At 50.4% G+C, this 25,423-nt stretch overlaps 1 protein-coding gene across 1 annotated transcript; it reads left to right on the top strand.

Annotated features, from left to right (window-relative positions):
- Positions 1-1,869: 1,869 nt before the first annotated feature.
- On the top strand, positions 1,870-25,420 carry NMNAT2 (nicotinamide nucleotide adenylyltransferase 2). Its single transcript, XM_005487056.4, has 11 exons — positions 1,870-2,141; positions 16,291-16,379; positions 17,095-17,162; positions 17,815-17,893; positions 18,939-19,068; positions 19,695-19,775; positions 19,886-19,930; positions 20,734-20,810; positions 22,058-22,159; positions 22,391-22,458; positions 22,576-25,420. Exons 1-11 carry the CDS (start codon positions 2,057-2,059, stop codon positions 22,676-22,678), a joined length of 927 nt encoding a protein of 308 aa, XP_005487113.1. The 5' UTR covers positions 1,870-2,056; the 3' UTR covers positions 22,679-25,420.
- The last annotated feature ends 3 nt before the right edge of the window (positions 25,421-25,423 follow it).

Below are 25,423 nucleotides of genomic sequence, written 5' to 3'. Positions count from 1 at the left end.
CTGATTTACCACATCACTCACCATCCAGCAGGAAAGCCAGGGAAGAGCTACAGACTCTGACACAGACCTCATCCTCACATGGCCTGGCAGTGCTAGGGTCCACCTTGTCCCCACCATGGCCAGGCAGTGTGTAACCTACATGGGGACAGGTGATCTTGATCTTTCACTGGTGTTTAAGGTCAAACTCTCAGTGTGAAACAAAGCAGGCAGAGAATTCAGCTGCATGGCAGGAGCTGTCAGGACTAGTGGAATGTGTTTGGCATCACCAGGCAGTGGGAGAACTTGGCCACCAGCAGTCTTGTCCACTTGTGCCTTCTGCAACAGCAGCGCTTAATGCCCTACAGCTGCAGGTTGTATAAGCTGCAGAAGGGAAAACATGCTCCCCTGCAAAATTCCCTATGCAAAATTGGCAGGGAATGGGGTCAGGATTAACAAAAAATTCAGCTGTCTCACCTCAACTTCAGTCTCTTCTATATAAAAGGAATCAGTGAAGAATCTTCTCATAAGGGGCACACCCCATATTTCATATCAGGGCAGTTGTACCACCCCAAAGGGAAGGAGGTAGGACACCATCCTGAGTGGGAATGTGCAGGAGAGGAGCACCCATTTCCTAGGTTCATTCCCTAGTGGTCTTGCTCCTTCATATCACTCAGGCTGATGAGTGTCCCAGCACCTGGCTGAGCTGGGAGGGAAAAAGTTTTTGAGCAAAACACTGTTAATAATTAATCTTAGCAGGACAAGGAGAAACACAGCACAGTGCTGTGGGTAGGGCTAAAAGCCTCTGCTATGAGAAGGCAGAAATTAATGCCTGGGGACTGTCCTCTTAAGGACAGAGGAGGAAGACAAATGAAGGTAGCAAGGGAGACCTGTTGGTGGCAAAAAACTCCCTGCTGAGAGGAAAATCTATGTGTAGGAGCCAGAGATAAGGCCAGGACAGCCTTCAGGAAGGGGCTGAAGACAGCTGCATGCAGCTCTTCTTAGTGTCTGTAGGCAGAGAGGGCTCTGCTGGCCCTTGCTCAGGGCAAGGATCTTCTTTAGTGAAGAACAAAAATGCTGCAGTCCTAAAAATGAGACATTTAGAGAATTAGACAGCTGTGTAGTCTGGTACTAGTTTGTCTTGCAGTAAAGTCTGGTTTTTGGTGAATGCATAGCATCTATTTAATGTTGGTGTCTTTCAGGCAATGAAATTGATGTGTTGAAGCTGAAGCCCCATAAGTTATTTTCCCTAATGGGCTGCAACAATGTTGTGGCTGGAGCAGCTGGGAGACTTATGCAGGTACCACCTGAGCAGCAGGGGGAACATATGTTGCTGCTCATGAGCACTGGGTTGTGCAGATCACAGAATCAGTTAAGCTGGAAATGACCCCTGAGGTCATCAAGTCCAGTCTATGACTAATTGCCAACTTGTCAACTACATCATGGCATTGAGTGCCATGCCCAGCCTTTCCTTAAACACCTCCAGGGACAGTGACTCTACCACCTCTCTGGGCAGCCCATTCCAATGTCTAATCACCTTTCCTGTGAAGAAATTCCTCCTGATGTCTGTCGGCCTAGGACTATGTCTCCTTGTCCTGTCCCTGGTTGCATGGAGAAAATACTGACCCTCCCCGGTTGCACCCTTTTTTCAGGGAGTTATAGGGCATGATAAAGTCACCCTTCAGCCTCCTCATCTGCAGGCTGAACCTCCCGTTCCACCTCCTCGGTGCTGGGGATGCCGGCGTGTCCCTGCTGCGCCTCTGTGGGTGTGAGCGCACACAGAACGATGCGTGCCCATCCCTGTGTGGTGTGTGCCTGGGCGCAGCTGTGCCGGGCCGAGTGCCGCTGTCCCCGCGGGCTGTGACACGAGAGCACACACACACACACACACACACACACACACACGCACACGCGTGTGCGGGACCCCGCGGGGCCGCGCTGCCGAGGGGCGGCCCCGGCCCGGCTCCCGCAGCCGCGGCGCCGCCCCCGCTCCCGCCCGGCCCCGCTCCATCCCCCGCCCTCCTCCCTCCCGCAGCCGCACCGAGCCTCAGACCGCGGCGGGGCCGGGCAGGGCCGCACCATGACCGAGACCACCAAGACCCACGTTATCCTACTGGCCTGCGGCAGCTTCAACCCCATCACCAAGGGCCACATCCAGATGTTCGGTCAGTGGCCGCGGCGGCGGGGCGGGCTGGGGAGGGCGGGGAGGCCTGGGAAGCGCCGGGGGCTGCCCCCCGGTGTGGATGTAGGGATGTAGGATGCGGGGATGTGCGGATGCGGGGATGCGGCCGCTGCGGGGCTCGGGGCGCGTTCCGAGCGCGGCTCCGCTCCCGGGCGCTGTCCGCGGCGGGTGGTGCTGAAGGCGCCGCGGGCGGGGAGCGCCGGGGCCTCCCGAACCCGCTGGCCATCCCTGGCAGCTGTCCCCAGCCCTGTGGGGCTGTCCCCCTGGCATGGCGGGGTCCCCTCTCTGCACTCACAGTCTTCCGCTCCCGGGCCGCAGCCCCCGGGGTCGGTCCTGGCGCTGTTTGCCCGCTGCTGCTCCGTCCTCGGGTCTGCGAGACTGCAGCCGCTGCAGCACTTCCATTTCCTCTGACCAGGGAGGAGATGGAACCAAGCAGCCACAGCCAGGTACAAAAGTCAACAAAAATACAAGCACTTAATGGAGATATTGGAGTAGTCAACCATCAGATTGATGCTAGGTCGAAGGAATGGGAAATGTTTGTGTGAGATGATGGATATTACTGAGCATCCCTGTGATGATACAGAGGATAGGGATGCTGGAATCACTGCTACAGCCTGGCAAGACAAGAGGGAGGGAAGAAGGGAGAGAGGAAGGGCAGTCTCCATCAAAGGCGCTCTGACATGCCATAGATACTGTTTGGGTAAAGCTCAAAATGCCTGGAAATCCCAATGCAAACAGAGGCTCCCTTGGCCGGGGAGGAGTCCTGGGAGGGTGAAGTGTCCACTGCAGACCACCCCAGAGTGCAGAGACAGGATTCATCCTTTATGTCTGATTGGAGATTTAAGGCTGGGAAGCAGATACTGGAGGTCGTGTGCTACTAGTGCAGAAGCATCCCTGGGGTTTCTAAAAGCTGTGTATAAGTTTCTAAATATATAAACTATATAAAAATACTTGAAATCAGCTTGGGGTATTTCTGCATAAAACCTTGGTTTTGTAGAACATAATCAGTTGCACATCAGGTTTGAAAATGATGGTTTTCTAGATGCAAAGAATCACATTGTTATTCCATTTCATAAGTGCCAGCAAAATGTAGGCCTGGGCACCAATATGGTTGAAATTTAAAAAATATATATATCCTATCCCCTAAGCAAAAAGAAATTGCCAAAAAGGATCAAGAGGAACTATTTAAAAATAAAAACAATTATTAAATTAAATTACAATAACTTGGTTGATGGAAGGAACCACTGATGAAAAAATTTCTTTAGTCTTATTTTGATTAGGCAACGCTAAAGATATCCATGTGGCCCTTATTCAATGGACTAACAACAAGCAACAAAATGTATTTTAGAAAATAAGGATCAGTGAGATATTAGTATGCAGTGCATGTTCTTATAGACTTGCAGTAAGATTTTCTTTTTGCTCTGGACTCCTCAGAATTTTTATCAAAGATGTGAAAGAAAATATATAATCCCTGATGGCAAAATGTGGCCATGGCCCCAAAGTGGGCAGAATAGCAATTCCTGCTGGAAATAGTCAGTTGGGCTGCCTAACTCTGGTTGTTTGATGAAAAGGGCTTGTTCAACAGCAGAGTCAAAGGCAAAGTCATATGTCCAGCGGGGAAGAACACACTTCAAAGATAAACAAAAGGCCAATGTCTTCTGCAAACAGCAGTGGTGTCAAGGACTGAGGGGGGATTGTGCACAACCCACTGAATGCAAACTCTGTGTGGTGCTGTAAATAAAGCAGCAAATGTGACCCTTGTAGATACGAGCAGGGGAATATCAAGCAGAAGAAGAAAGGTTGCATTATTTTCATGTACAGCATTAGCAAAACCCTTCTCTGAGGAACAGTGAGAGGAATTACATTAGTTTTGGAAGCCAGGCTTTGTGGCAAGAGACTAGGGAGGCTCAGCCTAGATCCATCCTTAAATATGTTGAGGGGTATCACATATCCCTGCCCTATGCTTAGGGGAGGGATATGTGATATGTGATGAAAGTGAGCAACTTTGCTCAGCAGAATAAGTACGGGTGAGATGCCAAGAGTGGATCCCACAACACTTGGAACTACAAATCTGTTGTGTGGGTTTGAGTGAGGGTAATCAAGTAGTATGAGAAAGTACCTGGGTACCTGGTGGATCCTCTGTCACATGAAGGCTGTAAATAAATACTCAGACATCTTTCAGGAAGACAGGTTTTGCTAAAAAAGGGTGGTTTGATGTTGAATTTTTCTATGCATGTGTCCTGTAGAGCTCCTGGAATACAATACTTGAGATACCTGATAGGGACAAAGGAGACTTCCATGAGGAAAGGACACAGAATTCAGCTTCTAAATCCATCATCATTTTTGTTTGGGGAACATTTCTCCACCAAAAAAGAGTAATCCTGTGAAGCCATGGGAATCTCAACCAAAATCTGTGTTACTCTTCTAGCTCTGCACTATAGAGTCCAACCAAAACAGTGCTCTATCCTGTAAATTATGCATTTCAAACAGCTGAATTTGGGCAAAAATATTGCCTTTGTCATTCAGACAAATATTTGGGCTTTGAGGACCTAATAGGAGGATTTTTTGCTTAACATAGAGAAAGACGATTTATCTTTTTAACACATGGCACTAATTAAGCCAAAAGGAAGTACAATATTTGCTCAGGTATGTCACTGTAAGCTCACCATTTTATGTCAGCCATCGTTTTTCTCAGTGTGGATTCTATCATGTTTTATTCAGACCAAAACCCAACCTTTTCCCACAGGATTTTTGCCTGAATAGGGGATTAGTCAATTATGTGGAAGTCTCTTCTAGTGGGGGAAAGATTCCCATTGAGTTATTCTTTCCATCAGTCATATGAATTTAAGACTCATCATTGGGATTTCAGAAAGCTGGGATTCTTCTTACAACCCCAAATCTGCAGCTGCATCCCACCACTGAACCTTGTGAGCAGCTGAACTTACTGCAACAGTTAAAATTCTGGGTCACTGGGGCTCCCCAAATGAGGCTGAATCGTATCTGTGTACACAAAATGAATATCATACATATAAATTAATACTTTGCCTAAGATATATGACATATAACAAAAAAGTAGGTGAGACACAGTCATGTACAGCCATCCCTACCAAAGGGTTGAGACAAACACCCACATAGTCCTGAAAACACTCCAAGTTATTTGTGGTATCAGCTGTGCTTTGAGAGGGTTCTGAATCACAAATGTCAGTTGTATTTTCCAGCTTTATGTGGCTATGAGAAAAAGTTTGGGATGTTTCTGTGGTAGTGAGGAAAGACAGAAGGACAGAGAGGGCAAAGGTTGTTTCCAAAGCTTGACACAAACATTGGTGTCCTTTAACACAAAATGAAACTCCATTTATAACCTAAGGAGGTATGGAGAAGAAAAAGCAGAGCCAAATCAAAGAAGAAAAAAAGATTTTGAACAAAGTCCTGCATTAAAGCCACATAAAACCCCACCACTGTTGGATGCAAGGAGCCCACCTGCTCACCTCAGCCTGCACACACCAACCCCAGGATGCTCACTTTCCTTTCTTGCTGCCACTCAGAGGAGCACTGAGCATGGGCTGCTGCTTGTCCCCCCTCCCCTGCAGCCAGCTCAGGAGGGGAACCCCTGAGACATCCCCACACTGATTTTGGGTCTCAGCACGAAGCACTGGGGCACACTGAGTGGCACAGACACCCACCAGTGACATCTGCTGGCTCAAGTGCATCTTCTCCATCTTGGCCTCCTCTCAGTTTTCCTCTTCCTCCCCTCCCGTGCGAGCAATGCCACCCAAAGGACAAAAGCCAAGGCACCAACGTCAAAAGCAAAACCTAATCCATGCGGCTCTCCTCACACAGCACAGCCCATGCTGGCACTCTGCCAGACAGCGAGGTCGTGCTTGCTTTGACAATTAAATCACTTCCCCATGTGGTCCCAGCTCAGGGAGCCCTAACACAACTGTGTCCAGAGCTTCAAAACCAAAAGGCAGCTCTGCAGAGCAAAGTAGAAAGAAAATTTTTCAAGTCAAAAAAATATAGTTCATTTTGAAGATGGTCTTGGGTAAAAAGCTGGGATTAAAGGCAGCACCAGACAAGGTCGGAGGCTCCAGGTTCTCTGTCATGGTGTTTCAGAGTTGGAGACAGAGCCAAAAAATAGCTGGATTTGGAAGGAAGGTGCTGAGAGTAGTTTCTTTGTAGGTTCTGCAGTGGGAAGGGTGGGAAGGGCTTGTACCATCCGATGGATATGTGAAAACTGGAGGATTGTTCTGGTGATTTCTTTAAACTGAAATGAGAATTTTGGTGGAGTGAAATGGTATCTGGTCAAGCAACATGCTGTGTTTTGATACTGATTTTTTATCCCCTCTATTTTCTTTAACTCATTTTTCTTCAATTGTAGCAGAAAAGTCCCCTCTGGAATTGCCCACACCCCCTATTTTGGCACTTTAGACTTTTTTTTTTTTTTAAGTTCTGAAATTCTTCACAATCCATTCTTTTCATGTACAAACTTCTGGCTTCATTCACAAAGTCTTGCTCATCAACCACAGTTTTATTTCTGCCCAGCTGTAAGAACAGCTTCATCTCCAGGGACTGGATGACCCCTCGATTCCCCTTTCCACCTCTGCTTATCAGCCTGCAAGCAGCAGGGCTTCACTGGGGCCTCCCTGCTCTTGCAGAGGGAGATTTCAGCCTTCCTCCCTCCCTTCTGGATGCACAGTGCTCACAAAGTCCAGCAAGGTGGAGTTTGGGGTCCATGGGGATGTTCAGAGCTGGTCTCAGAGGCAGCAGGTTGGGTAACCCTACCAAAAAATGGGGCATTATCTGACTTAGTCACAGGTGCTTGGCTTTTTAACAGCTAGGTTTTGGGTGCTATGAAGCACTTGATGGCAAATAGAGGATTCTAATCAAATCTGTATCATCTGCCTGTATCCATACTGCCTCACCTCCTGCATGTGGATTTGTGGGGTGATGGGTTGCTCCAGATCAGCTTCTTTAGGAGGAAGAGATTTGTGAGATGTCATTCATGACAGGGAGTTTTAGTACCTCAGATATTTTAAATGTGTTTGACCATGGAGTTTCCCCACCTGCCTCATTTCAAGCAGTGGCCAGGACCTGGACTTACACAGAAAAACACTGCCAGTAAACAGCCTGAATCCTGAAAGTCAGCAAATCCCCACTACTCTTTCCTAAATTTTCCTTAGGTCCTACATGCATCTGTTTTTCAAGAGAGTTAATATCCCAACCAACAGCTGGGTAAAAAACATTTCTGGTGGAAAACAATGAAAGAGGATTCTGCTATCAAACATGAAACCCTCTTGCTTGGTTCTTAAGAAAACCTGAGCAATTAAAAATCTCAGCAGGCTGCTCTTTGATTGTGCACTGCAATCCTTGCGCACTGAGGGCTGCTGCATCCCAGAGCAAGGGATTTGAGATGAAAGGATGGAGTTCCCTAAGTTACGAGGGATGAAGAGGCAGGAGCTGAGGCTTTTGTTAATGATGTATTGTCTTAATGTCCTGAATTTCAAGCATCATTTTTTCTTACTTGATTGAGATGACTGGACTGCAGAGCAGTTTAATGAGAGCGTCACTGCCTGGGACAGAGCTGGGAGAAATGCCTGAGCAGTGTGACAGCTTCACCCTTTCCCCTTTGCTTCAATAACAATACATCTGCAAATGTCCAGGAGCAAAATTCCTTCCCTCTCCATCTAACAAAAGCTTCTCAGGAGCTTGAGAGAGACTTTGCTGTCTGCAGCACGAGTAAGAAGTGAGGCCCTGTGAGGCTGCCTCGTGGCTCCAGGAGGGCTGAAATGGGAACGAGCAATGAGCAGGAGGGATCGATGGATGGAGGGGAGGTGCCGTGCGGCTCCGGAGGACGGACAGACGGACAGGGAGAGGCTGGCTGAGCAGCTTTGGAGCTCAGCAGCAGCGGCGGAGAGCAGTGGGGATGGCTTGAGCAGGGCAAATCTCCCTTAGAACAGCCGGGGTGATGTGTCAGACATGGGGAGCTGCTGCATCCCCGCTCATCCCTCTGTAAGCGAGCAGGGGAGCTCCCACTGACACCCGAGCCGCTGCAATCTCAGGGAGCAGCCCAACCCTCCCCTCAGTACCGGGGGCTGGGAAGGGGAGCTGTGCCCAGCCCAAGTGTCCCTGGCTCAGCGACACTGCCAGCCCTGCCCTGGTGCCAGGGGCTGGGTCACAGCACACCTCCACACCCAGCACTGACCCCAAACACACTGAAACTGCTGTGCTGGGAGGGCAGAGCAGCACCCATGGCTCTTCTGGGGACCGTTTTATATCAGCTGATGTCACATTCCCATCACTGCACCCCATACAGACTCATTTTTCACAGCCTTTGTCATCAGCTTCCTGCCTCTCAAGCATCTCCTCTTCATAACCCAGAGTGAGGAGTTTTCCTGAGCATGAGACTAAACTCCATCAATAACTATTCAGGGGTTCTTTTAAACATTTATAAGCTATTAAATATTTAGCAGTATTTATTACAGTCTCTGAGACATCACATTGGCTCCATGATAATGCCACCTCCCAAAATGTGCCACATACCTTCTTTTATTCCACCGACTATAAACAAACCTGGCAGTGAGAAATTCAGTTCTACAACCTCATTCAAGAGGGAAACAGGGGCTCTGCTTCTATTTAGAAACCATTTGCACTCACTGTGATGCTCTCACCTCCTGCACTGCCTTCTCTGATGCTTTTTAACATCAGCCTGTGCAGTGCCAAGGTATCAATTAGCTGCATGCTAAACACCAGCAGCCCACATCTCTCATGTAACCTTGGGCAGCTCATTTAACTGTGTGAGTGGTGCAGTGGGGAGCCACATCCTCCTGCTGCCAGGCTGCTGCGGGGCAGGCACCCCAGGGAAGGGGGCCAGGGTAGGAGTGGGTCATGACTGTGCTGATCTGCCTGCAGCTGAGTGGCAACTGGCCCAAAATGGGCATCCTCACCTCTGAACGCTTTGGCTCCCAAAATCCCTTCTGGCAGCAAGGCTGGGGGGCTGCAAGGGGCCCTCTGAGCCAAGGAAGTTCACCTGTGTTGAAGTGTAGCACAAGTACCTCCACCCTTAATCCTAGCCCTAACCTCAACCTCCACCTCGGACCAGGGAGCCCAGAGCAGCTCTGGGAAGACCCAACAACCTCTGAGGACTGAAAAATCAGCACAAGATAGAGACAAAGCCAGGGCACCTCTGGATTTTGACATGAGCATGCCCTCTCTGGTATTTATAACCCCTCAGTCCAAGCACTTCCATGGTGCCACCAGTGCCCAGACAAGCAGGGAGATATTTTCAGATGCTCTGTGTGGTGACAGCCAATAGTACTCAAGGCACAAGTTCTCATTCCACTGAAACACTGTTGTTGCTAGAAAAGGCAACCTGGCTCAAAAACACTTTTTCCCCCTCCCTCTTTTCAGCATCAACTAGTTTTCTTCAGTAAGCCTGAGCCACTGGATGTATCTTGATCATAACAGCAGAAATTTGCTAAATCAATATTTGGGAACAGAAAAGCCTAGATTCTTCAGAAATATGCATGTTCAAAAGCCACTGTAGGGCTTGCCCCAGGAGAAGATTAACTGAGATCAGTCTGTTTCAGGGCTGGAATAGGAGGCACAGGCAGCCCCCATGGGATGGGTGGAGAACCCATCTCCGAGCCAGGCAAGGAAGAACTTGCACAGTCCCCCTGCTACACAAAGGTTTCTATTTTCACTGAAAACCCGACAGCCCCTAATTGAGCTTAAGCCTTCCCTGAGGAGATGACGTTTCTCTGTGGTTCATTGGCAAGGGAAAGCAGAAAATCCACTTTTCCCAGGACAAGCTGGGTTGGGGATGCTTAAACATGTAACTATGCTTCTGGCACCTTTGATTTGTGCACAGACATGGCTGATGTTTCTTTTTGGGGAAAATGGGGTCTTGGGAATGGGTCTGCAAAGAGACAGGGTTTCACTGCCACACAGCTGCAGTAATGGGAATGCGACATCCCTCTGGTGTCACCTTGAGCCTGAAATCCGACCATGGCTCTGTCACCCCACCCCCTGACCAGCATCCCCCAGCCTTTCTGCCCCTCTGTAGCTGGGATGTTTCCTGCCTGCACAGTCCTGGTTCAGCCCACACAGATCCCACACAAGGTCAGCATCCTCAGACACCCTGCCAGCAAAGGCAAGCCCTGGGTCAGACACACAGGGGTCAGCTCCATGTGGAGGCAGCCCAAGAGCTGCTGGACAAAGGCTCCTCATCCCTGCTACATGGGGAATTGGGAACCATAAATCCTCTGCTCCTGGTAGGATTGTGATCCTGCCACGTGTCAGCCCAAAGGAGCAGCATCACACACGCCAGGACATAAAAAGCTCTGCCTTTGATGTGCTACAACAGCTTGGAAATGAAAACAAACAGAGTGCTTCCTCAGGGAAATTAGGGCACTGGGAAACAAGTGTGAAAATCTGTTGGGGTTTTAGTTCCCTTTCATTTTTTTAAAGGCACTGTGTGACACCAATTTCCCTGAGTGAGATGGGGACTGGGACCTCTCCAGGGATGTTCATTAAGGTGCCTGTCCTATTTTGGATGTTCTATCCACATTTTGACTAAACTGACATATAAAACCATGGCAGAATAGTGAAAATCTTGCCTTTTGCTGCTACCCTTTTGCTGGGTGGGGTAACAGGTGATGCACCAGACAGGGAAATGCACATGACCTTTCACTTTCCACTTCAATACCACACTTAGAAAAAATCATCTTACCTAGAGATGCTTAATCCTTCTCCAAGGGCTTCTAAGCAAGTTGTTTCAGTGCTGTCCTGCAGAAGACAGCTCAAAAAACGTTCTTTAGGTGAAGTCCTCTTCTTCATCCAATTTTAGAATCACTGAATGGTTTGGAAAAGACCTTAAAGATCATTTTGTTACAACATCATTCCCTAGACCAGGTTGCTTCAAGCCCCATCCAGCTATCTGGTAAGAGTTACTTTTACCCCATTAGATGCTGTCCCTTATCTCTTTAGCCCCAAGACCTCTGAGATACCCAGGTGTTGAACACCTTGTGGAGGTGAGATCCAGCAGGGTGTGAGAACATTCCTGCTCTCCCTGCCATACCAGAGTGGAGATCTCCAAGCAATAAGTTACATTGCTTCTCTGTACAAGTGGAGAGAGTGGCAGCACTGTGCTGATCACAGAAAAGCAGGATCAGTCCCTGCCTGGAGGAGCTGGTGGCGCTTCAACTCAACAAGCAGTTCTTTGTACTTATGTTGCTCACCTGATTGCCTGCTCCCTCCCACTCCACAGCAGCAGCTACAGGAGGGAAAAGCATCTTGGCCTGGGTTGTTCTGCCATGCTTTTCCTCAGATGCTCCTTCTCAAGTTCTAGGGCCTGAGAGCTCTTCTTCCTGGACTCCTGTGTAACTTCTCAGGCACATTGACTCTTGCAATACTTCACTTCTAATAAAAGAGGGCAAAATAGGATGTCTTCACTTTCAATTTCAATTATATCAAAGAGGTTGTCCCTTTACAGGTTCAGAGAGGAAGCCCATATTCTCTGGGATCAGCCAGGTCCCCTGCCCAGGCCCCATCTAGCTGGGGCTCCAGGAAATGCTCTGCTATTTCTAGCTCAGCTTACTGTGACTCAGTCTCCTACTTTTATTATTTTTAGTTAGTTGGTTTTAAACACCTAGTTGTACCTTTCTGCTTGAAGCCAGGAGTGATCAACAGATGGTGATGGCATGAGTCTCATTAGTCATCACTTGTGTGGCTCTGAGCTGGACACTGGTGGGGATCTGGGTGGGCTGGCAGGGTCAGGTCCTGCAGCATCACCTCTCAGGGCCTTTCACAGCCTCCTCTTCCACCGCAAATCTTGAGGCATTTGGTGGCCAGTGCTTTTTTTGTGCTTATGGAAAGCTGATAAACCTGATGTACAGCAGCACATGAAGCCCTGCCACAGCACGTGCCACAGGGGAGACACCCATGGTACACAGAGTATCACCATACAATATCAGAAAGCTTCAACCCATGTAGAGTAAAATCTTACCACTTGAGAAGTCTTCAACCTTCTTGTTCTCCAGCCCAGCCTTTTATCCCCTCCTGTTGGTGCCCTGCCCCTGTGTGCTCTCTGTTCCCTTTGGTGGCTGCTCAGTGCCCCTGGGCACTCCATGGCTCGTTGCTGTCAGTGCTGCTCACCTGCTGCTCACAGCTGCACCCACTGGGGATGAGGCTGGGCCAGCCCACTCACAGTCACCACACAGTGTGTGCCTACAAAGCCCTTCCCATATTTGTTATTTCCACAGTGCCTGGGTACAGCTATGGACTGATGGGGTGGGGGAAAGTGTAACAGAGCAATTAGCTGAGAGATTAAAATATTTTAAAAAATCATTAGGGGGCTTAATGGGATTTTTCTACCAGCTAGAAATCTCCTGAGGATATGACTGAAATTGTCTAGGAGGCACTGAGCACGAGGCAGGACAGGTTATTTGGGTCAGTGGGACACGAGGATCTCCCCAGGCTTGCCTTGGGAAGGGCCAACCCCACAGTGAAGAATCAGTCTCTTGCTTCTTCCCAAAGGAGGGACCTCTCCTGAAGAGCAGCCAGGGCTGGCTCTGGTAGAAATGTTTCTTCTGGGAACCCAGGGAAGGGAGATGCCAATAGTGTTCCCAGCACTAACCAAGATCTGACAGTGGGTGAGGACACTGCTTGGGACCCAGAACAAGGCTCTGGGGTACACAGGAGAGCTGGGCTCTGGGAGGAGGACACCTCTGATGAATACATCCCTGATTTGGCATTCAGGGAGGGCTTTTTTAAAAAATATCTCTATATATATCTATATACATACACATCATTCAATTAGACTGAGAGTAACTACTGGCTCCTTGCCCACACTGAGCTCTGGAAGCACCATTTAGGTCCTGCAAGTGCTGCTAGCTGAGAATAAAACAAAGTGTGCTGGCATATCTGGGTCACTCTCTCCTGCAGAAGAAGGGATTTTAATGGCCATGTCCCACCTCCTGCCCAAGGTTGTCAGAGGCCAAATTGCTGAAAATAAAAATGAGACACTTGGGAGATGGTTTTGCCTTTCCCATCACCTGTGGCTGTGCAACTTCTGTGTCCCAACTCTCAGGGCCGTGCAATGAAGGCTGTGCAGAGCTTTCTTGCCTCCCTGCTACCTTGTGTGTGTTTTCAGAGAGCTGGCACAGTGTGAGCAAGCTGCAGCTTCAATCCCCTCTGGGGGCAAGGGCATAAATCAGAGCTGGCCTGTGGCTTTACTCTGTGAGGAAAAAATAAAATAGAAAAAAGGAAGGCTTAGGGGTGCAGATGAACCAGGTACAAAGGCAAAGCAAATACAATCTGAAATTACACCTTGAAAAATTGAACATGAAGAATATTTGATTTCAGTAATGTCAGTTTAGATGATGGAGCACTGCCAGAGGAACTCAAACACTGTGATTAAATATACTCAGTGAGAACCTCCAAAAAGTCACATCTCTTAAATAAGGACTGATTTTCTATTGGGCAAGTGGAATGCTATTTTTTCATTCAAACCAAAAAGCCATCACTTTTCAGTTTTGTAGCCCTGGAGCACATCCTCTGACTGGTCTTTCCCTATCACTGTCTCTCAGGAAAGCAGCAGAGATGAAAATACCTGAAGTGCATTTGCAGGGCAGGCGAGCAAAGCTGGGCTGGGAAAGCAGGAAAGGGTCCCCAGTGCTGGGATGGGTGCAAGTGTCACCCCTGGCCCCTCCCTGCCCAGCAAAGCCAGGCTGTGGCCATCCAGCAGCTGCCAGGCACAGAGCCATGGCTGAAAGCCTCCCATGCCACAAGGAGCCTGCCAGGGGCTAATGCATGTCTTGGCAGAGCCACCACCCCGGGTTTATTTATGTCAGCAATGTCTGAAAGCCATGGAGGCTGCCTGGAGCATTGCAGGCAATTCACTCCAGACAAGGAATGGGCTCTGCATTTACAGGCTGACATCCTTGCATTGATAGGGCAGGATGTAAAGTGCTCACTGAAAATTAAAATACTGGAGGGGGTTTCTGTGGTCTGGTGTAATCTCTGGACATCACAGGTATTCAAGAGGCAAGAAGTGGGCTGGGGAAGGGATGGGGAGCTGTGACAGAGGACAAGAGGACTGGAAAGTTATGGGCAAGAGAGAACCAGAAGGCAGGTGTTCCCATTCCAGACACTATACTGCTGCTTCTTAGCCCTCATTTACCCAAATACTTCCCCTGTATATTGAAATTATATGTGATGTCTGAGGTAGACAACAAGCTCTTGGAAATTGATCCCAACTTAGAAAGCAGTCTCATTTTTACAGATTGTGCAGGTTAAAATCCAAATGAGCAGTTTTGATGGCAGTACAGAGCAGCAGCATCCCTCTCCTGCTAGAAACAGAGCCCTCCCTGAGCGCTGCAAGGCCATCAGCCACCCCTCAGTGCCACCTTTCACTAGAGCAAATTGCTCCAAACCCCTGCTTACCTGGCCTTGGACACTTCCAAGGATGAGGAATCCAAAACTTCTCTGGGCATCCTGTGCCAGTGCCTGTTTTCTGCAGAAGAAATGTTCTGTTGAGGCAGAAGGTGGTGGTGCATGTGTGGTGTGAGCTGGAATCTGGAGCTGAGATAACATGCCAGCAGCATGGGTCATGTTGCCTGAAGATGTGGAGAGGGTGCCAGGCTGTTTAAATACAGACTGAGATATTGGTAAACCAGGGAAAACCTTTGGCTTTTGCCACCAAGAACTCAAGGCAAATTAATACCATCAGCCACCCTTGAGAGCTTGAAGCAGAGTTTACATGCAAAGAGTTCAGCTCCTCTGAAAGATGAACTTCATGAAGGGGACATAAGAGGGACAGATCAGTGTTTTTAATCTTCCTTTGGCAAGGAAAATCAAGTCAGGGCAAATCAGGAAATGATGAAAGAATGTGTTCATTTAAAACTCAACGGCATCTTTTTTGTTAGGGAATTTCCTTTTTCTTTTAATTTGCATTTTCATTTGCATTATGATAAAAAAGGTAAATGCTGATCCATCAATCTTCGCTTCTCCCTACCTGTGCAAAAAAACCAAACCCAAGCATACTGTGTTTTGCTGCATGTGCTCTCATGGGATTTTGAGGGCATGAAGGATAATTTTGGTGCATCACATTTTACTCCCTGCACCAATCAAATGATTTAAGCCCACTTTTCCCTCTCTGGAGGCTGGTGTGTCCAAAGCACAAGAGCTGGGAAGGCAGCCAGAGTGAGGATTTCAGGTGAGTCTGAGGAAGAGGCTATATTAAGGCTGGCAAATTTCCCACAGGCTGTCACAGAGGCCTGAGGCTGCTCAATGCCCTCGAGGGGGAAAAAAAGGTTCATGGCAATTATATTTCCTTAATTTACTTTTAACTGACAGTAACTGAATAAAATTCCCTAGCAGAAATTTCAAAATTTGGATGAAAAAAAATTGCCCAAGTGACTTAGAATCCTGGAATGGTTTGGGTTGAAAGGGACCTTAAACTCATCCCATTCCAGCCCCTGCCATGGGCAGGGATGTGTTCCACTAACCCAGGTTGCTTCAAGCCCCATCCAACCTGGCCTTGGATGCTTGGTTGCCAGGGATGTAGCAACCACTGCCCCCCTGGGAACACCCACCCTTCAGGAAGGACCTCTCACCATCCCCTAAGGCAGTGCCAGATGCTGAATTCAGTGCCTGAAGGATGTGGGGTCACATCTTGGGATGGCTGATAGATCCTGAAATCACCACCTCCATTCCAGAAATGCTCCTTTTATTTGCAAATCCAAAATATTTTATAGGTCTTGAAGAAAAAAATTATCTGTCTAATGGCTCATCAATCTTACCTGCCTTTTTGCTCTTACCTTCTTTATCTTCTTTTTCCTTGGTACTGTCTCAATAGCTGGGGTAGATATGTAGCAGACCAGGTGGGTTTGGCAATTTGTCACCAGCACTTTTATCCTCAAATGTCACCTTTAGGTAAATACCAGCCTGAAACTGAACACCTCTTAGCACAGCTGGGACATGGGTGGCACATGGGGCTGACATAGGCCAGGGAGGGATGGAGCAGCTGTTCAGCTGTGAGGGACTGGCTGGGCCATGGCTGGTGGCTGCCACGGTGGTGCAGGGCTCAGTGGGTCCTGCTAAAATCCCCTCCATCCTTCTCCTTGTGCCCCCTCCAGAGCGAGCCCGGGATTACCTGCACAAGACCGGACGCTTCATCGTCATCGGCGGCATCGTCTCGCCTGTGCACGACTCCTATGGGAAAACGGTGAGCTGTCCCCATCTCCTCTCTGCCTCCAAAATTAGGGCTGAGCACTGGGCAGCACTGCCTGGCCCATGGTCCTTCATGGCCCTCTTCTGCCTGGGGCAGCTCCTGACCTTGGGAAAGTCTCAGAGAGAAGGGAGAGGATGAAACCTCTCATTGTTTAGATAGAAACTGCAGTGAGACCCTAAAATGAGCCAAAGTACTAGGCAGCAAAGAGAAACAGTCCATCCAAAACAGTAGTGATGGTGATGCCTTAGGTGGGGGTTGGTGGGGTTTTTTTTAGTTTTAATTGTTTCAAAGCAAATTGTTAGGGTTAGGGTTTTTTTTGGGGGGGGAGGAGGGGATATCAAAATTATGCAATTATGAGTGACCTTTAGGAGCATTTGTCAAATTAGGAGTGGTGAGCTCACCTGTCTCCTGAAAGCTGGAGGAATTTCATTAAGAAATCACCCCCTCAGGCTGGCCCCTGGCTCCCCCAGGTCCGGGAGTGGTGCTGCTGAGCAAATCTCACCACCCAAGCACGTAGCCAGGGCTGAGCCCCACAGAGACTCCTCCCCTCCAGCAAACAGGAGCTTAAATAAACTTCTGTGGGCAAAAAGGAATCCTTCTGGCCCGTCCCACACGAGTGAGCCTGATGTTCTACCCCAGAAGGGTTTGCAAGGCCAGGCTGGCCAGAGCACAAGGCTTCATGAGAGTTCTTCCTTCCCTTCTCACGCAGGGGCTGGTCTCCAGCCGGCACCGCCTGACCATGTGCCAGCTGGCCGTGCAGTCCTCCGACTGGATCAGGTGGGTGGCACAGCTGGCACTGCCATGGCACCCACCACAGCCCCTGCCCCTTCTCTGCACCCTGGGCACAAAGTCCTGCATGCACAGTGGAGATGCCACCAGCTGGCACAGCTCCAGGATGAATTTCCCCCCAGCCCAAACATCAGAGACTTTCCCCTCCCAGTCCAGCAGAGAACAGACAAGGAGGGTCACACCACCCTTCAGGATCTGGGGAGTCATTCAAGTCCTCACTGAGCCTGAGGTGTCTGGGTGATACCCAATGTCACTCAGCTCACTCATAGCACCAGCCTGCAGACTTTCACCTTCCCAGCACTGCCATGAGGCATCTGGTGGTTGAAGTGATACCAGAAGCATCTTGGGCTGCCCTCAGAAAGAGGGTTATGACACACATAGTCACATCAAAGCCCAAAAAAAGCTGGTTAGTTGGGTACCAAGCATGGAAAGATGACCAGGCACACGTTCAGCTCTCCAGAGCTGTTAGGGATCGCTGTGCAGAAGGGCTGGAGGAAGGACATGGTCCATGCCAGGGCTGAGGGATCGAGGATGGCTGCCCATGGCACTGCTGGCCAGCCCAGTGGGGAGGAGGGGGCATGGGCAGGAGGTCCAGGCAGTGGCCATGAGCAGCACTGTTGCCTTGCTGTTCTTCTGGCAGGGTGGACCCCTGGGAGTGCTACCAGGACACCTGGCAGACCACCTGCAGCGTGCTGGAGCACCACCGCGACCTGATGAAGGTGAGGCAGCCATGGGTGCACCAGGGAAAGGGTATGGGGACAGTGCAGGGGTGGGGGTGCCCTTCCCCAGCTCAGGGCCATCAACAGCCAAAACACATCAGAGATTGACAGTGAGAAGAAGCACATGAGAGACTGACAGTGAAAAGGCTTGCAAGAACACAGTGAGATTCTGACCTGGAAGGGGTGAGACCTTGTCATGGCTGCTCTGAGGTCTGGGCCCTGATGCAGAAGGAAATGGAGCCCTCCAGCTGGAGCCAGCAGCCATCCGGGACCCAGCAGCACCAGGAGGGCAGCAGGGCTTAAGGCAGACTCAAAGCAGGGCTGGGCACATCATCAGTGATGCCCTGCTTCCCCCTCCCTGAGGGAGGGAGGGAGGGGAGGAGGGGCCTCCCTGCTCACCAGCTGAGCCAGAACTGCTGTATGAAACTCACAGAGAGACCTGACAGGAAAATTCAGCATCTGGGAAGTCTCCAGGGAACACAGCCCCAGGAGAAAAAGTTCAGGCAGTGCTGAAAGCCAAGGAGGAAAGTGCCTGCCCTTGGGTGGCAGGGGTAGCAGAGCTGCTGGTACACTCAGATATAGGAAGAAAACCAAAGACAGGAACAGATGAAAGAGCATTGTACAAGCTTGCAGACAGCCCAGACAGGAGGCACAGGAGTGGCATTAGACAGCCCAGCAGGATGTACAGTGCATCCAGGCACTGTGGTGCTGAAGCCAGGGAGTTGCTGGTGATACCTTCCTTTCCATGCAGGGATGGGTGGAGCAAAAGAGAACATGCATGCTCCTTGCTAACCCACACAAAAAACTTGATACCACCCTAAACACAAGTCACAGGCTATCCACAGGGTCCTGATAGCCCCAGGCCCATTTGGAGAGGTCAGATGGGACTTTAGGGTACTTTTGATACCCTAAAGTGAGCTGGGATGTGCCTGTCACCAAAGGTAACCTTGAACCAGGGGTGAGAGGCTTGTTGCAGGGTCAGAAAGGTTTTGTGAGGCTGCTGGGGTGAAGACACTGTTCCAACTACATCCTTCCCTGACTGCAGAGAGTGACTGGCTGCATCCTGTCCAATGTCAACACGCCCTCCATCACCCCTGTGATCGGGCAGCCCCAGAACGAGTCCTCGCAGAACATCTACCAGAACAACAACAGCGTCTCCAGCAAGCCCACTGCAGGTGGGTGGGGTGCCACAGGGCACACGGGGGTGGCTGCTTACCCCCACCTCCCAGCCTCGGCTGCCAAATATTTGAACAGTGCTCCATCACCTTAATTTTGGACAGGTGTCTTGTCAGTCTTGGTGCAGCAAGTCCAAGGGTGGGGCAGGGCTGTGATGCAGGAGTCAGCATCCAGCACAGCAAGGGCAGAAGCCAAGAACAGCTTAAAATGGCTGTGAAATCTCCTGGGACTTCAGCTGGAGGATGTCTAGGCAGTGAGACCCACAAAAGGAAAGGCTACCTGGTACCAAGGGATGAACTGGCAGGAGAGATGATGTAGTGGGAATCCCTACAAGTCAGAGGGATGTGCACCATAAAGGTATTAGCTGAGAAGAGGGAACACTACTTAAAGCCCATTAAAATTGACATATTATGATTTTCTTCATGATTTTAGCTGCCTAGCTGGTCCCTTCAAGGCACAGTGGAGCACTCCTGGGAGTTAAGACCATGAGAGGAGGCATTGGGAGATGCTGGGAGTTGTTGCACACACAGGCACAGGAGCATTTTGCAGAACCGGGGTGGCTGAAGCACGTGGAAGGGTTAATGGCACAGCCTCCCTTCCATTAATTTTCCTTCTTCCCCTTTAGCAAAGATCTTGGGGAAGGTGGGAGAAAGCCTGAGCCGGATTTGCTGCGTTCGCCCGCCCATGGAGCGCTTCACCTTTGTGGGTATGTAGAGGGAAGGTCCAGCGTTCCTCTAGAGACCCCCTCCCCACCCTTCCTCCCAAGCCCTCTTCCAGGCTGGGCACCAGCACCTCTCTTTTGCTGCCCTTTCTCAGATGAGAATGCCAACCTGGGGACAGTGATGAGATATGAGGAGATTGGTAAGTACACAGCCCCGCCCCACCTTGCTCCCACTCCTGGGTGAGCACTGCATGGCTTGGGGGCATCTGCATGGCAGCTCTGGCAGACACAGCATCATCCCACCTCGGTGCCAGCTACTGGGGCTCAGGAATGCCACAGAAATAGCTCCAACTGGGCTGAGCCTAGTCCCATGACAGACAGCAGCCTGAGATAAGGGAGTGCTGGGGACACAGCTCCCAGCACTGGCACAGAGCTGCCATGGCACCCTGTCCTGACAGTCCCCTCAAGTGCCATCAAACTCGGCCTCCACAGTGGTGTCACCCCATGCCCACACTGCCTGCAGCCCTGCAGAGCCTCACACAGCAGCAGGAGAGATTTTGGCTGCCTCACCAGCCACGGTGCCCCTTGCTCTAAAGGCTCTTAGGGTTTTAGCCCCACCAGACATCACCCAGAGCTCTGCATGGGGACTTTACTGGTGGTTTTGTGACCCTTTTCAGGCACAGCCTGGGACTACAGCCATCCTAGCACTGGCACCATGTAGAGTCTAAAGGCTTTGGCCACCTGGGAATGCCAAATAGGGAGGCATTTTCCCATGCAGCCACCTTTTCTCATCCCTCTTGGGTGGGGCGGTTGGGGGGTTATGGCTTTTGTCTGGCAGTTGTGCAAATAAATTAATCTTTATGGGCCTGTCAGAGCAGAAAAGTTCCCACAGCACAGTTTTCTCGCTGAGCTGCAAAGCCAGCCCTCAAAGGTGGGTGTGGAGGAGGGGGTTCCTTCAGCCCCCTGTGCTCCCACCTCTGGGCTTCTCTCCTCTCTTTTCCAGAGCTGCGCATCTTGCTGCTCTGTGGCAGCGACCTGCTGGAGTCCTTCTGCATCCCTGGTCTCTGGAACGAGGCAGACGTGAGTCACCACTGCCAGGCACCCCTCCATGCTCCTCCTCCTCTGCTTCCCACAGCCAGGGCTCCTGGGAGCCACCAGGTCCCTTGGGATGACTGGAGCTGTGCCCACCATCTCCACTGCCTCCTCCATCCCGACCCTGACTATCATCTCCCCTACACATTTCCACAGGGCTTCCATGGCCCCAAGCCCTGCACCCTGTTAATGCAGAGGATGCCACCTGGGGTGGAGGGTAAGCCCATCCCAAGGCACTTCCAAAGGCTGTGCTCCCACTCCTTGTCCCTTGGAAGGAGCCAGTATCTGCCAATCCCAGCAGAGTGAGGTGTGCAGGTAGGAAATAAGGTATTTACAGGAGTGGTTCAGATGTTAGGAATTAAACATATTTAGAGTCAAATCAACATGTTTCACTGTTGTTCCTTGCTGGAAGAAGCTGTGTTTTCATGGGAGAACACCAGCCCTGGGCTGCTGCCCCACCTGCTGCTCCTGGTTGGAGCCATGCTGGCTGTGAGGGCTCCCCCAGCTCCTCCCTGAAATCAGGTACTCAACACAAACCTCCCTCCTTGAACTTCTCAGCCTTCAAAAATCAGTTTACCACATCTTCAATCCTTAACTTTTTAAAGCATTTGAGCAGCAGGTATCTCATTTGAAGGGCTGGAAAAACTGAAATGAGCTGAGCCAAGCACAAAGGATGCAGAAATGACATCAAAGCACAGGCAGAAGATGTTTTCTGCAGCAGCACCTCCTCATAGAGTCCTGCTGCCTGAATTTGCTGACCCAAAGCTCTTTTGGATGAGCCTGATTTGTCTCATCTGAGAGAGGTGTAAGCACTATGAGTGCTCCTCATGCAGCAGCAAATTTGGCCAAACAAGCTTGGAAAAGCAATCCTCCCAGACCTCTGTCAGGACCAATACATCCATCCTGCTCATGAACCCTTCCAAGCCAGGCAGAGACCACATTCACCTTGGGCAACCTCTTCTGCTGCCACCTCCTTCTGCCACAAGTTCTCCTCAAAGCCTCACCTCAATGTCTACTAGTAGGATTTAACCTTGTGCCTTTTATTTGATCTACTGCCGACCGCTTGTCTGCACAACTCCATGTTTCTGCCAAGGCCGGTGACATAGCCTCAAAGTCACTCCCCATCTCCCTCCAGATCATGGTCCAGCTTTCTCAGGGCAGGGTGGGGTTGGCAGGCAGTGGGAGGTTTTGCATGGGGTGGCTCTGAAGCTCTCCACACTTTGTGTTGCTGGCAGATGGAGGTGATTGTCGGCGAGTTTGGGATCGTGGTTGTGCCGCGGGACGGAGCCGACCCCGAGCGGATCATGAACCACTCCTCCATCCTCCGCAAGTACAAAGTGAGTCAGGGGGTGCACGTGTGCCCAGGGAGGGCTGAGAGAGGACTCTCAGTCTCTCTTCACCCAGGGAGACACTTGTGTCATGGGACACAAAGCATCTCAGGGTCAGGTGCTCTCGGCTGGTGGATGGGATGAGCAATGGGTCACCACACAGCAGGGTGAGGAGGCTGGAGCAGCAGATATCTGCTTTCAAGCCATCCCTTCACTCCTCTTTTCCTGTTTCCCCTGCAGAACAACATCCTGGTGGTGAAGGATGACTCAAACCACCCCATGTCAGTTGTCAGCTCCACCAAAAGCAGGTGAGTGAAGCTACTCCCATCACAGAGCAGGGTGTCCCCAGCCAGCCTCTCTATTTGCAGGGACACCTGACCCACCCAAGTGGGCTCTGACACCTTTCTCTCTCCCCACATGCCCAGACTGGCCCTGCAGCACGGGGATGGACACGTTGTGGATTACCTCTGCCAGCCTGTCATTGACTACATCCTCAAGAGCCAGCTGTACATCAACGCCTCTGGCTAGGAGCCCGAGCCCTCGCAGCGAGACAGCCCCGTGTCCCGCCTGCCTGCAGCTCTGCATCACCCCTCTCTCTCTCTCTCTCTCTCTCTCAGTGTCTCCATCTGTCCCCCATCCCATGGCCTCCTGCCCGTGTCTGCGTCTCACCCCCAGCACCAACACTCTGTTGTGCAGCCCTGTCCAGGGAATGGTTTGGTCTCTTGCTCTGGGGCACTGCCCTGCCCTGTGTGCATGGGGAGGGAGCGGGGCTGCTCAGGGAGCGATGTGCTCCGTGTGCTCCCAGCATGTCCCTGGGAAATGGTCCCCTCAGTCCATCTTCCCAGCATGCTCAGGGCAGGGGCTGCCTATTCTGCATCATCTTACACAACCTAAGCTCAATAAATCTGGGTGGATTTTTTTTTTTTATTAAGTAACTTTAGTGTGAGCCCTTTGGGCCTCTCAGCCCAGTGACCAACCAAACCCTGGCTGGCAGCAGACAGTTGTAACACAACCAGCTCAGTGCCCCACAGCAGGGGAAACCTCCTCAGGCCAGCCATGAGACGACCCAGCTAACAAAACCCTCCTCCTGCCCCTGAAAATTGTGGAGAGGGCATTTCTAAAAGGCAGCAGAGGCCTTGGTGAGCCCTGCTGCTGAAGCATTATGGAGAGAATGTCACATCTCACCTTCCCCTAGCTGCAAGAACTGAAGCCACTCCCTAAGATAGTGAAGTTGGGGTGATGTTCTATTCTATCCCACAGAACCTAGAAAGGGATCTGCCTTTTATGGGGCCAAGAAATTATAGGGTAGAAAGAAGCAGGTGGTGAGCCAAACAAAGCCTCTGGTGAGAATTTGCCCCAAACCTGGCTGTGTCCATCCCCATCCTCTACCCTCCAGATCTCCATTTCTGCCCCATCCATCTTCTCCTGCCATTCCTACTCTCTGCCTCTCCTTGAGGAGCTCATTAAATGCATGATAACCTCCCCCTCCCAAGCCAGCCATGGCTGCTTTGCACATTCCTTGGGACAAGCCAGGCTCCTGTGGTACTCCCCCTGATGCCAGGGATGGATCCTAGAGGAGATGCTCACAGTGAAAGCAGGACAGGTAATGCAGAGCAGTTACTGGAGTCTTGTGGAGAGGAGGATTGCTGGAGCAGGGCCATGTCCTGCAGATCATCCCTAGGGCACAAGGACTCTGAACAGCTCCTGAGAAGGGTCACAGCCATCAGGAAGGTCTGGCCCTCACCTTCTCCTCTCCCTTTGCTCCCTGTAACCTTGGATCACTTTGGGTACAGTCCTTCTGCTGTGGCTGAGAGTCCTCCAGAGTCTTTCAAGGAAAAATGTGAAAATTCTTCTATTTTGTCCCTTAAAAGTCCATAAAGGGTCACAAGGAGTTCTCAGGCAAACACCCAAGGTGGGACTTTGTGCTAAATTTGGTGACCTGCTGGGTGCTGCTGGCATCCTTGGAACAGCAAGCCACTTTGGACAAACAAGGAAACCCACAGGGTCCTTGCAGCAGACAGGATATTAGGAGCAGTAGTTCACAACTTCTCAGGAAGGCACAGCCCTTCCCAGAAAGATAGAAGTGATGTGACTCACCCAAAGGCCAGAAGAATGTTTCCTTGTCAGGGATTTCCCTCCGCATGGAGAGATTTCTTTGGGAACTGTTCTAAATTTGGCAGCTGAGTCCCTCAGTGCCAGCTCTGGTATCTCCAGGTGGTTGAATAGGTATCCCATAGGATGAGGAGATATGGAAATGCCAAAGCAGAGAAGGTGGTGAGTGTGTCGGGGACTCTGCTCCAGGGAGGCCTTCAGCCATGTCACCACCACGTCACTGAGCTGCCCTGGCAGTGACACCTGTGAGTGCCCTGAGACACCCAGGGTGTGTCAGCCACTTGCTGGGCTGCCCTCCACATTCTGTTTGTCAGCCTCCCTTCCCTCCCCACCCCAACACATAAGTTATCCCAGACAGCAGCCTCTCCTCCTTCCAGATGTCCCCTGTGTTCCTTAGCTCCAAGCCCAGTGATGGCAATCAGCCTCCAAAACACACAGAGGGACTGAACCTCCTGGGGAGCAACACCTCTGAGGTGGGAGCAAAGAAAGCAGGTTTTCCCTGAGGAAAGACAGAAAATTAACAATGGAGAGGGGGGAAGAAAGAGTAATGTCCAAAAATCATCTCTGATCCTCTCTCCAGTACACAGAAGGAGACCTGGGAATGCCATGGCCTCCTGATCCATGTGGTTGGGATGGTGAAGCTTAGTTGTGGTGAGGATGAGGAGTTTGTTCTGTCCTTCTGCTCTTACCTTCACATACCTGCTCAGTAAAACTCACAGGATGGGGGGAGGGATGGGGGTTTGTAATGGGGCCTTCAGCTCTGGGACTGGTTTGGAAAAATGTCTTTGGGTGGGCATGGGAAGAAAATAATCATCTGTGATGATCCATGTGACTGCTGGGGAGGTGAGGATGGGGGTGTCCAGGGTGCAGGAGAGGTGTGGGAAGAAGCTCGTGGGTTTTGGTCTTTGAACCGCCACTTTTTAACAGTCAATTTGCTGAAAGTGAAATGAACTACAAACGTCTTTTGGGAAAAGAAAATTAATAAAGGGGGGAGGGAAGGGGTTGAAATTGCCATGCCACCAATTTCACCTTTGTCAAAAGTTCTGGAGCCTTTTTTTTTCTTTTTTTCTGTTGCTATATGAAAAAACAGTCATTGACAAAAAATACTTTATCAGCAAAATGTTTAAATTATGTAATAAACAAAACAAAACAGAGATATTA

The sequence above is a fragment of the Zonotrichia albicollis genome, chromosome 8 (assembly GCF_047830755.1).
Source record: "Zonotrichia albicollis isolate bZonAlb1 chromosome 8, bZonAlb1.hap1, whole genome shotgun sequence".
Lineage (NCBI taxonomy): Eukaryota > Metazoa > Chordata > Aves > Passeriformes > Passerellidae > Zonotrichia > Zonotrichia albicollis.
Note: the sequence above shows the minus strand (reverse complement) of the source record. Positions and strands in the feature narration are given on the sequence as shown.

What these genes read in the sequence shown, in the direction of transcription:
- NMNAT2 (XM_005487056.4), top strand. Translation starts at nt 2,057, where the DNA reads ATGACCGAGACCACCAAGACCCACGTTATCCTACTGGCCTGCGGCAGC. An exon ending in CAGTCCTCCGACTGGATCAG is followed by an intron (nt 17,163 to 17,814) that starts GTGGGTGGCACA and finishes TTCTTCTGGCAG; the next exon opens with GGTGGACCCCTGGGAGTGCT. An exon ending in GTCTCTGGAACGAGGCAGAC is followed by an intron (nt 20,811 to 22,057) that starts GTGAGTCACCAC and finishes TGTTGCTGGCAG; the next exon opens with ATGGAGGTGATTGTCGGCGA.